Source organism: Oculina patagonica, chromosome 7, assembly GCF_052425735.1.
Source record: "Oculina patagonica isolate OP01 chromosome 7, crgOcupat, whole genome shotgun sequence".
In the NCBI taxonomy this organism is placed as follows: domain Eukaryota; kingdom Metazoa; phylum Cnidaria; class Anthozoa; order Scleractinia; family Oculinidae; genus Oculina; species Oculina patagonica.
Genome location: NC_135764.1, coordinates 534,915 through 559,585, shown reverse-complemented (window position 1 = coordinate 559,585; position 24,671 = coordinate 534,915). Strand labels below are relative to the sequence as shown.

General features: G+C 36.8%; 3 protein-coding genes across 3 annotated transcripts in view; 2 read left to right on the top strand and 1 right to left on the bottom strand.

Moving 5' to 3' along the window:
* Window positions 1-454: 454 nt before the first annotated feature.
* Window positions 455-24,169, bottom strand: LOC144659950 (tyrosine-protein phosphatase non-receptor type 4-like). Its single transcript, XM_078520482.1, has 34 exons — window positions 23,797-24,169; window positions 20,600-20,707; window positions 20,381-20,423; window positions 19,965-20,043; window positions 18,995-19,039; window positions 18,280-18,332; window positions 16,474-16,550; window positions 16,301-16,347; window positions 16,123-16,210; window positions 15,606-15,694; window positions 15,018-15,081; window positions 14,754-14,851; window positions 14,186-14,254; window positions 13,530-13,598; window positions 12,746-12,783; window positions 12,389-12,500; window positions 12,150-12,243; window positions 10,141-10,181; window positions 9,735-9,777; window positions 9,515-9,571; window positions 8,514-8,600; window positions 8,017-8,086; window positions 7,556-7,737; window positions 6,931-6,966; window positions 6,730-6,820; window positions 6,464-6,528; window positions 6,044-6,127; window positions 5,908-5,970; window positions 5,376-5,507; window positions 5,042-5,096; window positions 2,803-2,896; window positions 2,281-2,416; window positions 2,126-2,171; window positions 455-1,818 (listed from the first exon to the last, which is right to left on the bottom strand). Exons 1-34 carry the CDS (start codon window positions 23,950-23,952, stop codon window positions 1,796-1,798), a joined length of 2,634 nt encoding a protein of 877 aa, XP_078376608.1. The 5' UTR covers window positions 23,953-24,169; the 3' UTR covers window positions 455-1,795.
* Window positions 3,497-4,387, top strand: LOC144659955 (F-box only protein 36-like). The gene has a single exon (XM_078520489.1). The coding sequence runs from the start codon at window positions 3,712-3,714 to the stop codon at window positions 4,237-4,239; it is 528 nt and encodes a 175-aa protein (XP_078376615.1). The 5' UTR covers window positions 3,497-3,711; the 3' UTR covers window positions 4,240-4,387.
* LOC144659951 (coiled-coil domain-containing protein 93-like) overlaps window positions 24,130-24,671 on the top strand; it is a 12,932-nt gene continuing 12,390 nt past the window's right edge. Inside the window, exon 1 of the mRNA XM_078520483.1 lies at window positions 24,130-24,285. Coding sequence (XP_078376609.1) covers window positions 24,184-24,285 — 102 coding nt within the window. The 5' untranslated portion in view covers window positions 24,130-24,183. The remainder of the gene's footprint in view (window positions 24,286-24,671) is intronic.

Sequence of the window (24,671 nt, the reverse complement as noted above, 5' to 3'; positions counted from 1 at the left end):
CAAGTAATTTATTTTGTCCTTTTAGGCCCTGCTTGAAACATCAGCTGTTTAAAATGGCGGTTTATTTACTTGCTAGTTCTGTATTGGTGAGCACAGCAGTAATCACGCGGAAGAAACCAGGCCATAAGCTGGCGAACTACTTACAAAGAGCACTGACTGTTTTACAGTGATATCCTACACTTAAAACTACTTCAGTTCGGCAGCCAGTCAGTCTAAATGACATTTCCGTACCCATTCTGTATTCTCTCAGCTGGCTGGGCCTCGGAAATGGAACGTAATCTAAATCTAGTATGCAGAATTGGCAGTCGAGCGCGAGCACACAAGAGTACTCCCCAGAGTTGGCACTCTACCGCCTACCCGACCCCTCCCCAAACATTAGCTGGTTTAATTTTTGCCCTCCTCAAACAGTTTGGTTGTTTAGCATACAAGGGGCTGGATCAACAGGCACAGTTAATCGAGTCATTGAAAAAATTGTTTAATTTTAAACCTACAAAGTGCACTGACTGTTTTACAGTGATATCCTACACTTAAAAAACATTATCAATGTTGCACATCACGTAAAAGATTTCAAATTATGGCCCCATTACAATGATTACACAAATTTTAACGACTCAGTATGAATCTCCGAGACCACGGAGACCACGGCTCTTCCTCCCCCCCCCCCCCCCAGCGACTTTTGTTGGGACTGAGGCATGGGAGGCGTTTGTCTTCTGCGACTCAGTACAATAAAAGCAATAGTTACACTTAAACTGAAACAAGCTAAAATGTTAAGTCTGGCAACTTTTCAATTCCAGTTATTGTCAATGTCTTCCATATTAGGTGTCTCCAGATTATGACGTCACTGACACAATCACGTGGCTGATTAACAAAGGCGTATGGAGCAGCAATTCGTACAAGGCACTACGTAATCGACTACTCGGAGAGGATTGCTTGCCTAACATTAAAAATTACCCAATAAAAGTTTCAAATTGCTTAAGGATTCACGAGGTTTTGTTTCGAAGAGTCCGCTTGATAAGTCGCCTGTCTAAACAGAAGTCGTCTTGCGCTCCACTTCCGGCCGCTATTAAACAATATATTATTAATCTTTGATTGGAGAATAAGTTTGAAAAACAAACGTAAACAAATAAAAAATAACAAAACACTAACAACTGAAAGTTGTACAGGGCATTTCATTGTAACAATCACCATGGTTACATCCCATGACGTCATCTAATGACAATGATTTGTTTGGGTCATGAACCGAAGTTACACAATTCGGGGTTATATGCTTCTCTTAAACTTATTAAGATATTCTTTACTTAATCTTAGAATAAAACTCTTTAAAAACGTTTTAAAAAGCGATTAATCTTGGTCATTTAGCTTTTTAGCAACCACGCATTTTTTGGCGTTCATAGCGCTATGAAAATTTAGCATGAAAAAAGCGAATAAACATTCTTTAAACAGAATAAAATCACTCTTTGAAAAGTGTACAATTATATTACGACGGTGTGGATGATGTAAAAGCATAAATAAAATGCTACTCTGTTAAAATGGATCAACTGCGTTATCTAAAAGTTCCTACTGTGACCAGACCGCACTAATCTTCTTTTGTGGACGGTCACGCAATCATTTAATATTGTCACGTATTCTTTGCTTCTTGGATTGACGGCTTGTACTTGATTCAAAGCTCGGCTAAGTCCCTCACTGGCACTTTACAGAACTGTGACATTAAACGGTCCATCAGGTTTAACCGGTTTTTCCACCTTGAAGCTCCTGTAATTGAAACAGGCGAGACATCTTGATCTAGTGCTTGGCGTTACAGTGGTTTAACCATCTCATCTACAAACAAAATGGCATATTTTCAATGTCAACAGGTAGAACTGAAGCTTAGCAACACGCATGCGTATCTGATTAGCGTAACGCAAAATGAGTCACGCAATGTGCAAAGGTAGCCAAGTATTAGTAAGAAATAGCCTTCTATGCCGTGACTGACGTAGGAGGCTAAGTAAGTAAGAAGACGGAAATTCCCTCTCAGGAATCATTCATTCTCAAAGAGCAGCGTCAAATATCAAGGAGTATGTTGAAGTTTGATACATTAAATCAGTACATATAAAGTGGAGGAGAACGTATTTAAACCAACACTCACCATCGTATGCTCTCAAAAGAGCCTCCAGAACAAATATAAACTGTCCCTAAAAGAACAAAAGGAAAAAAAAAATCCCTCAGCGTCAAGCAAATTAGAACTAGAAGCCTGCACTGGAAAAACGGTGCCATGATTTAACAGCTAAATTATCAACTTACCGGAGTCTGTATCAGCGAGCATCGTTGATCTCTCATTTTTCGAACAATTTCTAATGGAAAAATCGGTTCAGCTCCTTCAATCATGTTGAATGCTGTTTCCATGAAAATCAGGACACCTGTGCGACCAACACCAGCACTTGCAAAAAAGAAAAAGAAAATTGAAATCGGTCCTGTGGGTGAAACTATTCAGAGTCTTTAGTGACTCAGAAGTATTTGTAGTACAATGGACGTCACGCAAATTTGTTGAGCGTGACAATGTTGACGTCGTTCACGATCGGTTTCACGTACAACCTACAAACCGGTCGGTTTTCTAAAAAAAAACGCCTGGATCAGATAAAAATGTGATGCAACCAGATTTTACAAATTGGACCGATTTTATCATAACGGTTCTTTCCCACTGATAAATCCGTCCGACATTTTTATCTTTGCGCGTATTAAAATCGTTCATAAATCGACTTGTTTACAGTGTATAAAATAGTTTTTACTTTCAGCTCAGCTCCATGGCGTATTCTATTTGCCTACCTGCAGTGTAACACGGTTGGAGTATTTGTTCCTTCGCGGTAATGCCGAACAATGTGAATAAATTCAAGAAAATCTGTCGAATCGTCAGGAACGTCTATACATCAAAACAAAACAATATAAAATTATTACATTTTATTTTTTGCACCCTCAGGCAGTTTCTTTCAAAAGGAAAACAGTAGTATTTATACTAAAAAGTATAATTAAACACACAAGATATATAAATTGAGATTCAGATAAATATTTTTTCGAAAAAGTTTCGTCAAATCACAAAACAAACCGCTGTATGTAAAACAAGAGGCAACTTGTCAAAAATTTCATCGAAAATTTTATTCTGTCAACAAAACGAAAGCGGCTTCATTTCAGAACGAACTAATGAGAAAACGTATTAGCGATGCCAGATAAAACTATCAACATCAGCACAAAATTGATAACCGAAATAAAACGTTTGTCAAATAAGTTCAATCTTTTTTTCCAGCTATTGGCCAAAAGCTGTATGAAATCAGATAAATATTACAAAACTGAGATAAAACATCGACATATTTGACCAGGTGGCCAGCTATTAAATATTCCTTTTTAAACAAAAAACATCAAAACCAGGATCGGATAATTAGACTGTTATTTGAGGAAAAGAAATATCACAAGGGCTAAAATCGGCACCGTTTTCTACATAAGATTGATAGAATTTTTTTTGCAAAGTGAAGAAGGCTGTTGTAGGCGGATGACATACAAAACGAAAGGCGGCGTCTAATTGGTCAGAATTTCCCGCGCAAACACGCAACCGCAACAAAGCAACTGAATCTCGCTGCTTTGCTGCTTTCAATATTTTCTAAAACATTTTGAGTTTTGAAGCGAAGTATGACTTTGGTTTAACGACCCTTTAGTCACAACAAGCCGTTTAAGTTAGAAACAATGAGCACAGTCAAAGTTTTCATAGAAAAAGTCGGTCAAGCGCCTTCGCCAAGCAAAGATTTTCATCAACTCGTGGTGAATGAAAAAGAAGTGATTTGGCGAACATGGCGGATTGCAATCCGAAGAGATCAAAGAGGACTGCCGCCAAACCAGAAGAGAGTTCCCTGGGAGGATTTTGACGACGATACACTTCTTCAGGGCGATATAAGCCGTGTTTTTGGCGAGGAAACGCTCAAGCACGTCCACGCTGTTGTGTGTGGAGACTGGTTGGTTCGTTTACCGCCTCGTGCTGTCATCCACATCGCATCCTTTCTTGATTTAATCGACATAGTCCATTTGGGAGCTGTTTGTAAGTTTACAAGAAAGATTTGTGCAAGCGACCAACTCTGGGAAAAGATCTTTCTGGCTTATTGTGACACCGTCACAGATGAAATGAAGATTTTGGCAAAGGAACATGGTTGGCGAAAAGCTTTCTTCACCAACAAGCTTGAACAACGCGTAAAATTACGGAGATTGAAGATCAAATGAACAGCTAAGTGCTACTACAAAGACATTTTTGATGTCCGAGACCTTTGACACCGTTTCAAATTGTTCTTTGATATTGGATATTCCGGATTCAGTACACTTGTAATGTTTTACCGAAAGCAGCATTTTGATATTTTAATATATGTCGGTAGCTACGTAAGCTTATAAGAATAAGCTTGTTTTAATACCGGAACAATGCAATCTTGAACGCTGAATTTTAGCTCATTTTTCAAAGGTTTCCGATCAAAAACCATTTCTTACATGTGAAAGTATATAAACACGACAGCCATACCGCAATCTTATCTTTTCAAGAGGTTTCGCCTTTTCAAAATATCAATCATGTATTGACAGAGGTTGACTCACGTTTCTCACCAGGCCTGGTTTCTCACGAAGCGAAAAAAGTTAAAAACACTAATGTTTTCGCAAATCAGTATTTAAATAAACAAAACTTTTTGAAGTTATTCTATTTTAAGCTTCAAATTTGAATGAATGAAAAATATTTCACTGTTAATAAATTCTTTATCTTTTACCACCTAGTTGTTCAATAGCCACTGTGTAGTTTAATCCGCGGTGTGCTGTTTGAGATTATCACGTTGAGATAAACAGTAATAATTTAACAGAAATCAGCACTGATTTCCCATAAATAGCTTTGAAGTTTATACTAATCTTGGATCAGCTTAATCTGCTTTGATCAACCGAATCTTCTAAAGGAACTAATTCCACAAAGTAACTTTGTTGACTTGATGAGGCTAAGAGGGGTGGGACCCTGGAAGGGGAGGGAGGGGAGGGAGCAAACCCTACTCACCGTGGTCTGGCCAAGCAACGTATTGTAACTGAACAATAACTCGGCTTCGCAGACTCTGGAAATTCAAACAAAAAACTCCATTCACTATGTAAGTACAACAACAGACCCGTCAAGTGGAATAAAATAAATATAAAGTAAATACACTTAAAGAGCTCAGTAAAAAAAGATATTTTATCACGCGCCTTTCTCTTGAGCTCACGTGGGCAGGGTCGTCGGTGAATTTCCGAAACAGTGCGAGCGGATCCGGAAAAGACAACGACCTCACAAGAGTCATAACAAGATTGTACGAGCGGGGCGCTATACAGATTGGAAGGAGTGAAAATTGTCTAAGTACCTTAGAGTCGGTGACATACATTTCTCTGTAAATGTAGGAAGGCGAAAAGTCACGGATTTTTGTGCAGATTATTTCCAGATCTCCAAACGTGAGAGTTTCTTCACCTTCTGGCCAATACTGATGACACTTCACCTAAAAATGATAAAAAAAATAACAGCCAGTAGGATCAGTTTAAATAGAGACAAAATTAATTTTGCGATCTGTAAATGAGCACTGCAACAAGATTTTGGCCAATTTCAACGGAATCCGAAACAAGCTTTACTCTTTCAAGTTTGCCCATGTTGTAATCCATTTCCATCCTCGCCATCGTTAGTCATCCTCCCTTCCTTATGGTTTCCTGTCATTTGTAGAGGACTGTTCTACAAAATCAAACCATTATTGTCGGATTTTGTAAGATTTAGGTCTGTTTTCGTTCGCCACTACGAAAGCGAGGGAAAGACGGACGCGAAAAGAAATGCGTTAGAAGTAGATGAAACGCATGGCTAAATCTTAACGGCGAAAAAATAAAGAGCAGCAAAGTTGATATCCTTACCCTTCCTCTCTCTACTGTAGTAGTTAACATGATAACAAGGGACGCCTCCTGTTCCCAAACCATCTACAACAAAACAAGTAAAGTTAGAAGGTAATAAAAGACTTATTAACCTAATTCGTTTGTATTTATGTTTTACCTGCCAGAAATCGCCGCATGTCTTTTCTAATGGACCCTGAGCGGCAATATATCTGTTAATGACTCCTCGTGCAGGAATTTCCATCTGAAAATAAGTCAATCAATGGTGATCAGCTGGGAGGGCAGATCCAAGACTTTTAAAATGACTTCATTCATTTATTTACTCTTCAACTACCCTGTGAATGCACTACTGTACTTGATAGCTCGAAATAAATCACTGCAATTCTTCAGATCACAAAAAACTGATTGGCCGATCAGCCTTGCAGTCGGTGGGAAATAGGGTAGGTCGGTCAGTGGGTGGGGGGTCAATGGGTCGGTCGGTAGGAGGGTAGGTCGATGGTTGAGGGGGTCGGTTGTTCGGTCAGTCAGTCGGTCATTGCTACTATATAAGTCACGTGATCTTGTCTGCAGTGTTACTTACACTAACGTAGTTAGCATTGATATAATCACTCTTTCCTTTGTACAACTTGACACGTGAGTCGTCGTCTGTGAAGATAAACAAAGTGTTTTCAATGATTATTTCAAATATTTTATCACCCACCAACTAATGTGGAAATAAAGAAAATCATTATCAAGGGGCATTGTTTTGATGGACTGTCAAATTCTCATAACATGTGCAGCAATTAGTAAAGAGAATTTATATTTGGACGATGACATTCAAAGTGTTTATCAATGCTGTGTTCTTACAGGGTAAAATGTCTCTGTATCTATTTCGTGGAAGGTTTTCGGGTTTTCTTGCTTCTTCCATGGACATTCCAGGCTTTTTTCTGTATAATTCCTGCAAGAAAAATACATTTGAATGTCAGTCATTAACCAATTTTACTTTAAATTAATTTTTAAAAACAAAAGAACGAGTACCGTCGCTTAAAAGGCTTTGACATTATTTACCTGAAAGTACACAAGTAGATCACCGCTTTCCAGATTCTACAAATCAAAGAGCAACATAAATTAGTCGATAGGTGGGGGAGAACACCTGCGAGATCTCTTCCTACCCAGACCGCCCTTGCCTCGCTCCGCCGGCCATTTTTTTCCTCTCTCTATACCCCACAAAAGGCCTGTTCGCAGGCTAAATGAAAATCAAGTCACGAGTGAAATATTCACAGTATCCTTTAAGAAAGCATACCGCATATTTACTAGTTTATCGCATGACAAGTTTTAACCCCAGGAAACAAGTTTTGGCGGGAAAAGCTAGCAACTGTGTTCGACTCGGTGCGGCACATTAGGAAAATATGGCGGGAAAAGTGGAAGCTTTTTATTTTTATTTATTTTCTTTTTTTATTAAAACAAAACAAACATCTACAATACTCACATTAACTACTTACTTACAACATTTTGATTTTAATTACATAGTTACATTATTTGTTAATAAATATTATTGATTAATAAAGAAAAGTGACAAGTGGAAGCTGCGTCCGTCGCTGTGACGGACGGCGGGTAAATTTCCAGCATTCTGATTGGCTTATCCCTCCATGACACATGGCCTTCCACGTGATTTCTCTTTCCCGAACATTACCTCTCTGAGTTGCTCCACAGAAACTCGAAGTGCTTCGGTGTCCTTTACGACTTCCTTCTCTTTGACGTGTTTGGCAATTATTCGTTCTTGTTCGTGTCTTTGTTCAGCCACGCTGAACTGCTCCGGACTGACAACATGAACTGGCGACTCCGCATTGCCGTCCCGAGAAGAATGGATGAAAACTGAGGACACAATTAAACAGTTGGTCGATCAAATCTAATAAGTTGGTTGTTAATCCCAAGCAAAAATAAAAGAACAAATCAAAACTAAATGTTTTTTAATGAACACGCGGCACCATTTTATGGTGTGCAATCTTACGAACTTCTAAAGCTTGCACACTAAAGCTCGTTTCTTATATACACTTTAAAATGAACCTGTTTTCCCTAGAATCTGTCACTGACACTTCAGTAAAGCTATCACCTCGCACAATGATATACAAAAACTTATCCATTTTTTCTCACCGTTTGGCCGTATCGTCATGATAAGCAATCTTCGGTTTGATTTGCTGATTGTTCTGATCAGATCCACAATCTAAAAACAAAGCAGATCGACAAAATAGATCGTTTTTTAGTGTAACGGCTGATGATATCTGCTAGATGCTCACAGTAGTTTGTACGTAAGTCGTGTGTATAGCCGTTTATTCACCAAAAAGCACGAGAAAAATCAAACGTTTACAGTTTTTTCAAAACTCAAAACTTGGCTTTACAACTGCAACAATATTGCTCAAATCGCTTAATTTGACATAAGTGACATTAAAACCTAATTTCTCGTTGTATAATCAATACATTGTCAAACAGACAAGGAAACTAATTAAAAAAATAATCAATTAGGGGATAGTTTTGATAGATCGCAAAATTCTCAGAAATAACATTGAAGGAATGAAAGGTAATTAGTAAGGGGAATTTATATTTCGAGATAGGAGTTGATAGAGAGGGAATGAGTTAAAAAAGCTCAGTACTTCTTGATGTGCTAGTTCCTTGACAATTCTTCCATTGATGTGGACAATTTCGTCTCCTTCTTGTAGCTGTGGCATACACATGTCCGCCTAGAAACAACAAGAGTTCAGCATCAGGGAAATAAACAACTTACAAGCACTGAAACAATCTACAAATGGAAAAGTGAATCGAAACTTTAGAATGTTAATTACAAGTCATAAATAAATTTGTCTAACGGATCTGTATGAGTTTTGCGAGCAGATTTATGCTGGCTAGATTTTCATCAGCTATAACGGAACTTTTCCCGCCTTCCTTATTTCTAACTCATGATTGGTTAGTTACGTTTTTGCTCAATCCTGATTGGCTCTTACGTATTGGAAAACTTATCAAACTTAGTCAAAGTTTTCCAATTGAATCGTTTTTCAGTTTTGTTTCATGAATTAATACCAGGTTATGGGATTTATTCAAACAAACATACCGTATTTTCTCGATTAAACGGCGAACCCCGATTAAACGCTGGCCTCGTATAAACACCGGGTCAAAATTGCTAGTTTTTAAATAAACGCCGGGGGCGTTTGTTCGAGGTCTCGGCGTTTATTTGAGGTCAAGCTAACAAGTTAATATATTCTGTTTGTCACAAATCTCGATTGCAACATAAACTATCCAATCCGCAATAGTGCACCTTTGGGGAATAGTCACCTTTGGATACCCCCAGGGACACTTTTTCGGGGCAGAACGAAGAGAAAAATCGTCCCGCCTTGACAAACTGCCCCTTGGTCTCGAAGATCGGTAACAATTAATCAATCTAAAAAAATTGGCAGAAAATTGCAGTCCGTTAATAAACGCCGGGCCCTGATTAAACGCCGGCTTCAAATAAACACCGGGTTCACGAAGCCAAGTTTGAGAAAACTTGGGCGTTTATTTGAGAAAATACGGTAATGCGTTTACGAATCTTTATGGCTGAGAGGAATAGTAGTTGCAAGTTTGAATGTTCACAAAATGGCAACTTAACGATTTCACTTACTGGCATTCCACGTGCGATTTTTGACACAATAACCGGCAAATTGATGTCTGCACCGCCCTGAAAAGATAAAACCAATATTTATAGGTGATTGTATAAACTAAACATGCCTTTCACCGAGGCTGTCAAATATTTTTCGTCTAAAAGTATTGAAAGGTTGACTGAAAGCACTGTTTGAGGAAGGTTACTGATGAAAATGTTTTTAAACATTTTTAAAAATTACCTGGACGTTAAATCCAAAACGTCCTTGCTCGTCAGGTTCCATTCTGAAAGAAAAATGGAATTAAAAAAAATTAAAGCAAATCCCCACTGTGCAGTATCCACAACTTTCCCGCCAATAGAGGTAGGGTACCCAGAGCCACAGGGCACCCAGTCTTACGACTGGGAATATCTGCCTAGTCATAATTGCTATTCTATACAACCCAGCCAAAACATAACATTATTATAACTTCACTGAAATCCACGATTCGCTAGATTTGTTAAATGAAGGAGAATTAAAAACAGAGACGGAAGGAAAATGTGTTTAACAACGGAAAAACAGAAGCAGGCGCTATGCTAAACCTAAAACAACGCATTAAGCGGAAAAAAATTCTAGAGAAGACGTTTATCTCAACGTTCACTTTTTTTACCTTACAGTCATAAGACCTTCTTGATTAGCAGAACCATTTCTCTGTAAAGGAATGGAAAGACAACAATAAAAGATCTGTACAATAATCCATAATTCAGCTGTAACTCTAAAAAGACAGACGAATGTTTACTTTTACACCAATGCAAATTTACTTGAGCGGTAATGTTTCGTGCTCAAACGATATGTTAATTTTTTGTGATGTGCAAAACTCCATTTAAACGGGAAGAATCTTCCAAATAATAATGTGCTATGGAAAAAAATTTCAAAAGCGGTAATTAACCGAAAAGAACAAGATTCAGCCGGGTTATGAATAAAATAACTGGGAAATGTCAAGGCAAAATGAGGCATCTTGTGATATGCTTTTTAACATGCATGCTACATATGAAGCACTTTAAACGTTCGCTAAGAGGAACTTGGAAAGGAAAGGTTATGAATTCCATAAAAGGATGAAAGATTAAACAACAGCTCTTCATCGAACAGATGTTCGTGTTAGGTTTCGAAGGTGAGAAGAAAGATGAAAAAGAGAAAAGGTTTTTCCTCCCCTAAGAACAATTGTATTCCCTAGCCACAAGATTTGACAGCTAGAACACAGCTTGGCTGTGCTCTGAAAGAAGAACAAAATGACGTTGGGAAAATTCGGATGCAATTTCCAAGCTACGCATATTCATAACCATATCGTCCATGGGTTTAGACAATATACATGACACTTTTAAAGTAGCGCACATTGCGTTTAGTTAGGATAGCGTATGGAAACCAAATAGCAGTCTAGAACTGAAGTGAGACAAAAAGAAAATAGCAAACACAAGGCAAAGCAAAGAAATGAAGTCAAAAGTTGACTAAGATTTTACAGTACATTATGGCGGTTCGTGAGCGCGCCATATTAAAGTTGATAAAAAGAGTGTTGCGTCTTCCCCAATACATACCGACCGAGAACTGCAGCCAGCTGTATCTTCCTCCATATCAGAAGTAAATGAGTCGTTTGAGGAAATACTTTTACGCTAAGCCACAGAAAAAGACAAGAGGAGAAAGAAAGACAGATAACAGTCTAGCAGAGAATACACTTGAGAGCTGTAAAGTAGTACAGCGGAAGTCCTTTTCCCGGATGCAAGTCAGAATGATCGCACGCGAGGTACACGCGGGCGTAACACGGTCACGAACCGATATAAACACGTGACGGGCACGAAAAAGTGCGCTTTCTTTAAAACACCAATCAACAACAACAACAATAACAATAACAAACTTAAAAATTTATAATGAGAAATAAAAGCGTTACTCTCTAATAAATTTAGCTTTGAGGGACAGAGCTTATTGAGCTCGAATTTGCATAATATAAAACGTGCTCTTTGAAATTTTTTTATCACTTTCCCCTGATAAAGGCTTAAGTGACAGCCGAAACATTGGGACTTAATAACCAATTTTTACAATATTTTAAACATTATTAAACCAAAGTAACGCTTTTATTTCTCATTTTGAATCCACAACTTGGTTAAATGACCATTTTTAAAACTTAATAATGTTAACTAAATGGCAGCGGATTTAACACGAAAATTTTGGACGAGACTTTCTTTTTTTTTGGTCAATAGTTCAAAAAAATAACTCAAGAAAATATACTATTATTATTATAGACATCATTCCGTGCTGCATTTCTGGCGTTTTCGCGGAAGTAGAAAGCAAAACGACATGTGCTGTCATACTCTATGACAAATTTGACTTGTCTATTTAACAGACGTGCACCTGGTTTTCACTGCTTTATTTCAAGCCATGCTTTGTCTTTACCGCTTCACATGTTTAATTTCCATGTTCATAATGATAAGTTACTCTCTCTTAATAGTGATAAGTTGATAAGTTGCTCTCTTCTGAAACCTCCGCACCTGACTTTGTTTGGACAAAAGTGTCAAGACTGGAAATCACAAACGGACAATACAAGGTATTTTCAAGATATTTTCGCTTATTAAAAAATAAGTAAATAGATTTGTTCACTTTTTTAAAAAAAAAAATTAGTTTAATTACCTGTAATTCCGGTGTAAGAGCAGGCTTTAGTCTGTTCATATGCACCTCATCTGCAATTCCGAGGCTCTTGCTTCTAACTAATGAGTGATTTATTCTAATGACACAGAATTAAGAAAGCAAATTACGTGAAGCTCTTTTTAATGATATTCCCCCGCATAAGCCTCCATTGCAAGCTATTTCCAGTCAATACCGTGAATACGAAAATGGTCTATTGAAAGAGTAATAAACAAGATGCTTACTTGTCAAAGTTTGATGGCACAGATGACGAGTAATTAAGAGCTGATGTCTTGTCATTAAACACCATGTCATCCTTATCAAACACATGATCCAGATCAATTCTCCGCCGAGAACCTGAAGAAAGTTACAAAATATGGTCAAAATTCATGTAAAACGCACATTTGTGTTAGATTTAGTTCAATTTCAAGATGCATCCAGGTAGATAGAAGGTTGTGTTTTTAGTCAGTGATGTCACAGTTTAGTTTTAGTCTTCCTAGCATGCTTACTATATTGCACATTGTGCGCCAAACTTGCTTGTATAGGATTTTAGGCTAACAATATTATATAAAATTACAAATCAAACATGTGTCTTGTCTCACCATCATCATTTCTTCTGGAGTATCGTCTGCTAAGAGTCCTATAACATTACAAGTAAATGATTAATATTGATTAATTAATTACTACTTCAAGCACTTCAAACAAGGGAAATGAAACTAATGAAAGTCAGAGTCTGCAATTAGAAATAATATGGTAGCAACTTTTACCCCAAATTGCACAAATGAAGATGGAAGGGTTGGAGTAAACGATTAACTGTATTGTTAATGAATGGAATAGTTTACCTAATAACATTAGAGAAGCAAATTGTATTGCAACTTTTAGAAGGAATGTTTTAAGTTTTCTTATGGATAATTAGTCAAAAAGAATATTTGTATATTTGTATTTGTATATTTGTATATATATATATTTTAAATTTTAATAAGTGGGGACATCCCTAGTATGGTGCTATTGCACTTTTGGTTGTCTCCTTCTCCACAGCTTTTTGTTTGTTTTAGTTAGTTATCTTAATTATTCATATTGTATTTGTATTGTATGGAGTAAATCGTAATAAATAAATCAATTTTGTTCCAACGGATGCAACCCATCAAGTGGGCAACCTCCAGAGGTGGTCCCAAATATTCCGGTCGGACCAAACTGAAACAGACCTTTCCATTTGACTTCCGACCTAAATTTCTGAAAATTTTGGGAAAATGGAAAGCAGCCTTAGATTCCAGTGCACTAAGCATTATTAATAACAGAAATTTTGGCCACTGTGTCACCTATTGTTTTGGAAATGAGTAAGGAGAAAGGATACCGGTACTTGGATTTCAGTACATGTTGTTGTACCTTACAATCCTTGGCTCTGTTCTTGGCTGTCTTCTGCCTTCTTCTATAGCTTGATATTCTGTTTTTCCCCTGAAACCAAAAATTCAATAAATATTGCTACAAAGCTCTCAAGCCTGATGCATTGAGTGTGAGACTCATACAAACGAACCCAATCCGCTCTCACGCTTTAACTATTTCTCATGCATTTAAGGTTTCGGATTCAAACAGTTGATTTTGAGGTGAAAATTGCTGCTTTTAGTTAGTACTGTCGTGAATTAAATATTTTTCTTGATATAATTAGTCCCTGTTTCCTTTGTACTCGCTTCAAACTTTTTCCAACAGTGTAAAATTATCATGCAGAGCCAGCATTACACCAGTCAGTAGGTTTAATGACTATTGCTAGGATCTAAATAGTGATTTTTAAAGGGTCACATTTCCGCTCAGAATAAAGGAAAACAAGTCTTAGCTACTTCAATTTATCAAAATTTTCTTGGGGGCTTGCCCCCAGACCCCCATAAGAAAGTGACGCCTGGCATCACAATTGACGGCTATGCCATCGAAAATCTCACTCTTTTCCGGAAAATCAACTTGAGAGCTCTGTTGTTATCAATAACTATTTTTCAAAACATCTTCCAATTATGTTCTAATATTTAAAATGCACTGTAAGTAAACATTACTTGTATCTATATTTGGAGCCAATCCTGACCAATGTGCTTTTGCTGTTGCTTGGTTTTGGGAAGTGAGTCCTAAACAAGACAAATAAACGACAATTATGAGAACTGAAAATGCTAAAAATTACTGATTTATAAATTATGAGGCACCCAGTGCCTAATACATTAAGCCTCCCATAAGCAGACACCGCTGGGACCAAAAGAAATCCAAAAAAATTAGGAGATGACCACTTAGGGGAGATTAAAAATGTTGTGCATACTGAAAACTGTTAAATTACTAGTCTTGGTATCTGGTTAGGACCATGGTTAAATGAATTGCTGTACTGAAAGATATTTGTAAACAAATATGGAAAACAGAAATCTCAAAACAGAAAATACACCTTACATGCTTTTAAAAATGTTGTCCTCAGACCCTTCTAGGAGGGTGGAGTCAGACCTTATAGAAATCTTTGAATGCCCATTTTTCAAATCCTGGCTAAATACCATAACCAGGTCCTGGTTATGATCGCATACAAGAGGTGTCTGCCCTCTGGGAGGTGCTCATTAAGCTATGTATCGTTTTGTTTAAACTGACCTATAGAATGTGTGATACTCTACACATGTTTTCCACAGTGTTTTACATGCTCTGTAAGTTGGCATGTGGAAACCAATCACATTATCTGTCCATTCATTCTGCAAAAAAAATATATATATATACCGGTAAGAGAAAATATGGATAATGAAGATATCAACAGAAGCCTGAAACTAAAGAAATGAACACAAGGGCTAGATGCACTATGCTATATGATTTAAATAATTTATAAAAGTAAGGGTCAAATTATGTGCAAATAATTCTTACCCAGTCAGGTCTAATCTGAACGAAAAATCTTTTTCTTTTAAAGCAAACTTTAACAACTTTTGACCTGCAAATTGAAAACCAGGAATTACTTTTTGGGTAGCAGAAACATTTTATATAAAGTTTGATTAATTTATTTATCATTGTTAGACTCATCTGAAACATTAATCATGAAGTTACCTAATAAAACTATGCTTTTCGGTATGTCTATAAATATTTAATAAGCTTGTTTGCTATTGTACAATGAATCTCTATGCACATGTAGATGAGTACAACTTACTGGGTACCACAGAATTGTCTAGCACATTACATAAATACTGGGTGTGAGGGGAGGGAGGGAGGGAGGGGAGAGGAGCTGCTACATAAAAGGTACCTTTGGAGGGTTGCCAAGTGGATTTTTACCCCTAGGCATTATTCCAAAATTGTCCATTGCTACCAAAACAAGATCTTAAATCTCTACAAACCATAACCAGCATATTCTTCAGGGCCTACCCCCTACCCCCCTAATGTTAAATACATACATGTAATGACAGTCACCCGAAGGAAGAGAAATACAAATGTACATGCAGTAATTATGTGATGTTTTCATACCAAGGAAAGAAGTTTATTTTACATCTGTTGTGGTAGACAGTCAAACCAAGGGGGGAGATTCCAATATGAAGATCAAGCCCATCATGATCCTGGAAACAAAACAAAACAATTTTGGCGACATGTACGTGTAACTATACTAAGGTTGTGATCTCAAATCTCCTTAGTTATTCTTTAATTTACCATACATTTTCTACAAATCTGACACTGATCATTAATGTAGGAAGTGGCAGAGTAGGAGCCAAATCTTTCAACAAAGGAAGACAATGCTAGGTACATGCATGATGTAAAGGCTGAACACCAAAGTGCAGGTCAAGCCATGGAATAGAATCCACAAAGCAAATAGAAGTGAGCCCAGCCTGGATACAGCTGGCATTGTGGCTTGCAAAGGGACCTTGAAAAGATGTACATGTTTAGATGTGAGCTAAAGGGAGGGCTAAGAGCATACTTAGATGGCAACAAACAACAGCAGATGCCTGATGCCCCCCTTTGGCATGTGGAGAAGTAAAGTTAGTCGTACCTTGGCGAAGTGAAGGTCAACTCCGTACAAATCCAAGTTTTTTGCTACCTCAAGGAAATTGAACTCAGCATCTGCTGGACTTTGGCCTCTGCAAAATGATTGTGATTATGTTAATTGGATATTTCTTCCATGTCACTGAAAAATATCCTGTATACAAATTATCCATAAATTCTGTTACCCATGATGCTTGTGAAATTCTGCGGCCCTTTCTTCAAAATCCTCTGACTAAAATAAAAAGAAATGTTAACTTAACAATTGTAATTAATTTACTTGCACCCTTGCAGAGCCATCCGTATAATACATGTACCGGTTGTAGGAATTAAGCTTCAAATCCAAAGAAACAGTACAAACCTGGTCTGGTATAAATCGGAACTCTGATACGTAGGAATAATCAACCATGATCTTAGGATCAAAGTCTCCAATTTCACCTGCAAACAAACAAAGTTACACTTCAGTCAACTGGACAGGCACCACATTTGGCTGGAATTCTATCTCTGATAATTTATTAACTGACTTCATAATTTTAATTATTATATAAGTTAAATGGCATGTAACAAAGTTAACCTGGGTCGTTTAACTAAGTTACCTGCCACGAGCTAGCAGGCGCTTTGGGTCAGCGGTCACCTGTTAAAGTGCAGGCTAACATGGTTCGTTGCAGCTTCATTTTGAAATGTGTTTGTGTTTCTGTTCTAGTGGTCATCGAAGAGGTCATCTATTCAAGCATCTCTGTGAGCAGATTGGTGGCTTCTCTAGCAGTCGTTTTCAAACACTTTTCTAGCAGCATTTGTTCAGCATTTCCCAGCGCCCCCCCTTGTTCAGTTCAGCGTTCAGCGAAAATTAGTAAGAATAAGGTACCGTATTTACTTGAATTCCGTCAGGGAGGGATCCTAACTACTAGTTGTACAATCACTAACATTGCTTCTTAGGTTTAACAACCCATGTAAGCTGCAGTTGGATAACAGTCTTTATCACGCACAAGACGGGTCAGCTACTTTTATTTACGTTAAGTTTCTTGACAAATTTTCTCAGAAAATTATGTAAGACCAGGCCAAAATTGTGAAACGTCATCGCTTCTGCACTTATGTATTGCATGAGTTCCATTTCTCATGGAAAGTGGTTCATTTCAGGTAAACTAGTCCATATTTGTAATAATTACAAATATTGATCTTGTACGTACAATTACAAACCAATTATTGGTTTGTAATGTACGTACGAGATCAATATTCGAAATAGTGCAAGAGTCAGACTTGATGTACTGTGCATGAAAGCTGATGAGAGTATATATACAGCACAGTTGTATAGTGAGGGATGTCCACACCCAGGGTTCTCAGTTGAACCTGTAACCCGTAACACCTGTCATGAGTGTTACCCCCCCAAAAAAATTGGAAGTGTTACGGCTGTAAAAGCACTGCTGCAGTAGATAGATTCAAGCTAGGTACATGGCCTTTAGCCATGAAGTTCCCTGTTACTGGTAAAAACATAGCAGCAACAGCTGCTGAAATTTCTATTGTGACCCCCTGCACACCTGTTAATTAAGAGGACTCCTAGTTTTGTACTGTACAGATTTTATTCAGTATTAATAATTAGTTTTTAGATAGTACATGTACAGTGTACACAGTTTTTAAAGAATGTAAATAGTTTTGAACTTCTAAAGTTAGTTTTTATTTTAATTCTTAATTTTAGCTCAACCACCCATTGTAAAGCGCAACTGCGTATTTATATAGAAGTTGCACTATATAAATGTTAATTATTATTATTATGCACCTATCAATGTTAAGCTGCTGGGGGGAGGCCGGGCATAGGCAGGGGATTTGACAGCAATTGTTTGCCCGTGGTGGGGACTTTTGACCGTTTTAATGGCCTTTCTTACAACATTTTATTGAAGTTAAAGTAACAATAAAGACTCTTTTGGACATCCACAAATGCCCTGGAGTTGGGCATTTGAACAGAAAAGAAAAAAAAAAAAAAAAAAAAGCATTTTCATAGAAAAACCACAGAGTCTCAGCTAGGTTCAAATGCCCGGCCTATGCCCCCGTAACCCCACCCCCAGTGGCTTAACATTGATAGGTGCATTATTATTAAAAACTCCTGTTTACATGTACCTACAATCAGAAACACCACTGACAACACAAATGTTGCAAGAGAAGATTCACTAACCCTGAAGCACATAAGAAGCTAACTCTGCTGCTGTGTCATACAGGCATGGTAACCTACAACAAATACCCAGTGATTCATTAGGAACAATTTTCACTTGAGTGTTGAAAATAATTTGCATGTGCTTTGGTTTTGCATTACTATGCATGCTAAGTGATTGGTTTAAAAAAACTCATGCCACTCTAATCTAAATCCAACTAATCAGAAGTAAAATCAAAACTAATTGTGACTCACTCACACAAGCTATCCCACACTTTAAACTGGCTTCATGTACTTGCTTCGAGTTTTGATTGGTTCACTGGATTGTTTGTGTGATTTCTGAGTGGCCAGTGATTATTTTCATTGGTTTTGGTTTTTACAAAATGTACAAAATTGCTCTATTTCGTACATGTACATGCAAGTGAATGTTGTGGTTCAATATTACCCTTCATACCATTTGGTGCTTTCCTTTGTTTTATATATTTCATTATCATATATTACCATACACCAGAAAAAAGGAAAATACAAATAAATATACTACAACATATTACGTAAAACAGACAAGTTTAAAATATTCTTTGGCATCTATGGTTGATCACTAACTGGTCATCAAAACAAGGTGTCTGTCTGTGAGTAGTAAAGACATGGCCATAACATTTTTATGCCGCGAATCCACTGTGCTTTAGATACAAATTTATGTTATGGTTTAACATTAGTAACTTGAAGGGGCAAAATTTACCTTCCAGTCAACAAGTCTCGTTTAATTTGAAGGTAGAACTGATATCTGAAATTTTTAAATAAATAACAGCAACAGTTAATGTCACATATAGTTTGTTATAAATAATGATAAATATTACTATACTCAACGCAAAATGTTTGAACCATCAATCCTACATCATCAAACTGCTAACTGAAAATTTAAAAAAAACTCATTTTCACTTGATTAAAATTGTCAGTTTTATTGCCGTGTTCTGTTTAGTGGCAGTACAGATGATCCCCTGGACAAACTTGTATTTGACGGATCATCCGTCCAGACGAACTACAGTAAAAACCCGCGTATAAGAACACCTATTTTGGCGGTTCAGGCTGATTTGGTTCTTATATAAAGGGTTATAATCTGCAAAATCAGCCTGTAAGTGTTCTTAAAAAAAGTTTCTTAAAATAAGGAACATACTAGGCTACCAATAGATGAAATCAATATATATGCACACAATTGTATTTTAATTTTAATAAAATTGATAAATCAAGGCAATACTGTACTGTAATTGGGGTGGAACTATTATGTGTGCAATGAAAACTAGTGTTGATCTTTGATATTTTTCCATTAAGAACAACTTTCATTTTTCAGGCTGAATGTGTTCTTATATAAATGGTACTTTATTTCCTAAAATCAGGCCTGGGTGTTCTTAATCCACTTGTTCTTATATGCGGGTTTTTACTGTATCTGCATAGTTCGTCTTCCAAGATGAACTATGCAGATAGTTCGTCCAGACGGATGATCCGTCTCTTTGCCCATAGATAAATTATCACTCTAAAGAATTAAAAAATGCTTGCCTAATTAAAATGCAAGTTCCTCCAGACGGATCATCCGTCTCTAGTATAAATCAAGCCAAACTGACAAGGTTAAAAACCACCAGTTGTACTTGAAAAAAGAAAAATTTGGCAAGAACATTTCTATTGACATATACTTGTGTCGACATTATACATACCTTGTAACATCCTCAGAAAGTTTCGAGGGATCTGAGGCAAAAAACCTCACTCTGAAATAAAATATGTATGGTGGGCCACCTATTGCAAAACATAAAAGATGTGATTATTGTTAAAATAATAATAATAATAATAATAATAAATAAATATTTATAAAGCACCTATCCAGGCCTGCTCTAGGTGCTTTACAATAATGTTAAAAAAAATTAAGATTACTAAAACCACAATATAATTAAATCGATAAAAATTCGCTAAAATGAGCTGTATAAATCTTTAACAATTAAAAATGTGCATTAAAAGTAATAAGAAGTAAAAATCGCTAAGAAAGATAAGTTTTTTTAAAAATATATAAAAATATATATTATAATAAATGACTAAACAATAATCTGAATTAAGTTGTTTAAATGATGCTACATACGTTTCAGTTGTTTCCTAATCTGCTTTTCAGGACTGAGCCATTGCTGTTTATGAAATATAACACGAGAAAAGGCAATTAATCGTACACATACGTTAAACTGCAAAATTCTGACCATTGCATATACAATGTAACTGAATCACAACAATTGCTTGGAAATACTGTAGTTGTACTGTAAGATCTTCTAAAATACATGTAACTGAGAGATTACGGACTACCAACCAAGTTATCGGGAGAGTCAGCGACATACTGCAGACCAAAGAAGTGTTTTTCCAGTAAGTCGAGATGTTTAAAAACAGCTTCTAGCAATACTTCACCCTTGGAGTGTTTCTACACAGAAATACGGACACAGAAGTGTTAGCAGGATGTAATTTTACTAAAAATTCAATTAGTTATTAAATAAATAAACAAAGACAGAAATAATAATAATAATACCGGTAATATTACTAATAATAATTATTGATAAAAAAATAAAAAATAAAAACATGGCGTACTTGTTAAAAATATATCGACCTAAACAAATCGCAAGAAGTAGAGGACAATGGATGGCTATCTTTTTTGTTAACAGACCAATGACGTTAAAGCATCCAGACAACTACTCAGTACAACAAATTTTGTAACCAAATGAAGGCAAATGTAAGACTGTTTTCCCTGAATTTGCAAAATTTCTGTATTGTATACGCTCTACAGATCCTTTAATCTGCAACAAAGTATCATGATTTTATTACATTTACTCAAAAGATTTAGCTTACAACTTATTTTGTGACTGCAATACTGAAACTGTCAAAAAGCTCTCAAATGTTGTGTTTTCACTAGGACAATTTTAGCTAGATAAAGTTGGAAAAGTCCGGAAATACAGTGAAAACACTTTGTCTAATGTTAAGCGAGTTAAAAATGCAAACTGTTTTCACAAGGAAAAACAGAGGGTTTTCTCGCCTTTTCTACAGGAAATTCATGCAGAGTTATACCACCTCGCAAGATGGTTTAACTTGTCCTGACAAATACCGCAGCCAATCGCATTGCGTGCAGTGACAGATCCCTGCAAATGATCTGCCAAATATTATTTGCCAGACGCTCTCCCCATGGTTCAGTTTGCAAAACCAAACTTTTTAAACGGCAAACGAGCTCAAACATTTTTCCCGTTTCTTTCGATTTACAATTCCACTAGCTCCGTTACATTTTCCAGTTCGTCGGTCAAGACCTTTCCTATTTCACGGCGCCGGCGTCTTGCGCTTTCGGCGAGGATTGTTCAATGTTGTTTTGCTGCTGGATCAACAGCATATCCTCGCATACTCCTCATTTGTAGAGACGTTTACTGCATCCTATAAAAGAGAGTCCTTCTCCTGCGCGTAAATATTGCACGAGAAGTCTTTAAAAGCACTTCGTCTCCTGTATTTTCTGACTGTTGCGCGCTTTTGTAATTTGAATCTTCTGAGTTAGCGGCTTAAATTTTCACAGTGAAAACAGTTGCCACGTTTAACTAAATAATGTCTGTCTGTAAACAAACACCCAGAAAGAATGTTCAGCTAGTTAATCGGCCAAGTGAAAACACAACCAAAATTTAGGATCGAAACTAAACAATCAAAAAATTGTAAGTTTCCCGAGAGGTTCACATCTCCAGCAACTTTGTTGGGTTTTCAAATAATTTTGGTTGTTGAACTACTGTTTGTATTCTTCAACATTATTGGTTTGTTTGCAAAAAAAGTCACCACCCTTTGTTCTCAGTGAGCGTTTTGATCGGTCAACTTTATTCTAAGGGGCCCAGTTCAAGTTGGCTGTATAGAGTCAAACCTTTTATGTTCCTTTTCAAGTTAAATATACAAGCTAGCACAAAAAAGAGAAGAAACTTTTCTTTGGGCTATATCTATTGGACAGGATTTGATTTTCTAAATTTGTAACGGAGCACATAAAAACCTATCATGCAGTTTTCATTTGTAACATTACATGCAATATTAATATTCTTGAATTCTTTAGTCTCGATGTCAACCGTATTTTTCACTAATGTCAGACATTTGAGTATATAAATACAGACAAAGGTTAGAAAAATTTATAAATCTATTGTTGAAATGACAGAAGAAAATACATGTTATTATCTTTGAGGTTACAATATGTACCCAAAAATATATTGATAAAATAATGTGACCTTGAATCGAAATATGCTGCATTACTCAAACAAAAATGCCCATGAAAGTAAATTGCAAATCCCCTTTAAGAACATTCTTGATTCAGCCTTAAAATATTTATAATTTGTAAAATGTTTCTCATTAAAATACATTTTCCCAAATAAAGAATGATGTAATTGAACAATATGTACTCAGAGCAAAATTTTAATATTATTTAGTATAAAATTGAATTTTTCAATAACTAGTAATCAATCAATTTTAGCTAAAACACATGACAGTATCTTGCAAGAAATGTCTGCAACATGATACCAAAATAACATAATGTCTGCTTGAAATCGTCAGAAGGTCGCGATCATGAATATAAAACAGGATCGACAAACATGTTGAAATAAAAGCCAGAACGTCAAAGTACAAATTTTAACTTAATTTCTTTTGAAACTATTGTTTTCCATTTCTTATTTGTATAAAAGATCAAAAAGCAAATTCAAGGTGTGAAAATATGGCAAAACGCTCTTGACAACCTAAATGTCAAAAGCATTCCCGGACTTCCTTCACTTTCCAAGATCTTTTGAAAGATAAGTAAAAAATTAAAAATACTAAGCACAGTTTTGAAGCCTTCCCAAGCGTAATTTAAAGTTAGATGTTTTTCAAGAACTATGTAACTTTTTCTTAATTCTTGTGTTTACTTTATAAACATATTTAACTCGATCAAAATCTCTTTAATTCCATGTGATGTTTGACCAAACCGGATCGCTTTGGCGGTTTTTCCCCACGTCATCGCGAGAATCACTTTATTGTACATGGGGAGATTTCCAGCCTAGAGCAATCTGTAAAACTAAAATCTAGCAAATTGGTCGCGGGTTAATTGAATACGATCAAAAAATACCAGCAAGGAGGTGTTTCAAGGTCGATAAAAATACTTTTGTATTCGCACTCAGGGTTCCGACAAGCAACCTTCTAAATAGAGTTCAATAAGAGTATAATTGGAATCATGACTTAAAATTAGCGCAAATTTTCAAAACAGAAACCTGTCCCATTTTGTAGGTAAAGTATTTATTTGTTTCGTTAATAGGTCGGAAAGGTATCTTGAAACAAGGGCGTATAGGAGGTAAACAACAGATGTACTACACATACTAGGGTTGACAGAGCGGCTGCTTAGCGGGAGAACACCATTATCGACTGCATCTCACCTTGAGAAAGGTGAATGAAGCTAAATCAATTCACACACGCCTATACACACAACAGAACATCTCCATCGAGTTCTCAGCTATTTAACAACGAATGGAATTTACTTACATCAATATCAATGACAAATTCCGAATCATCCAACAGTTCCACGACACAGCGTATTTTGTTCGGAGTCGTGTTCCCGCTCCGCGCTAACTCTGAGCCTCGCACGCTGTAGATTCCGCTTTGAGAACCAAGCGATGTCGGCCGAAATCGTCTTGACATTGAGGCGTACGATGAAGGAAGCCCTCTCACATAAGTCACAGTGGTCTATCCTTGGGAAGAAAGGCAATCGATCTTGAAAATGATAAACAAACTGCCTGATATTTTCGTTTGTATTTTGATGGTAGAAATTTGTAATCATCAGCGATAGGTACCCAGCGATAAGTAAATCATTCGACGTCACGTGGTCGTGTGAAGGATGATCGCGGGCTCGCGTATATTGGAGATTTCAAAATGGCGGCGATGGCTCGCGATTCTTCGAGGTTTGCCGGAGTGAAAACCTTCAGCGAGAAGTTTTCACAGCCAGAGGTAGATGCAGAAGGAAGGGTTAGGAAGGTTTGTATCCATATGAGTAGGTTGTTTGCCTAAAACTGCTGAAGATATTTCCTTATCTTTGAGTTTCCGAGAAGTTGTTTCTGAGGGAAAGTAGGAGGTGTTTTGGTATTTCCGGTGACTAAGAGATGCAAACACTCTTACTAAAAGTTCGCCCACGCATTTAAATTTACTTGTAAATACTTGTATTGACAGCGATCGGATACCGCAATTGTTTCCTTCAGTTTTCGGCGGAAGACGCATTAGTTCGTACGTACGTGAACTGAAGCGATTGTGAGTTAGTGGGTGTATCCTCTCTTCAATCACAAGGTCTCTCATGAGTGGCTTGCTACTCTTCGAGAAAACAATAGGACAAACAACAGGAACAATACCCCTAGCCCTCAGCACTT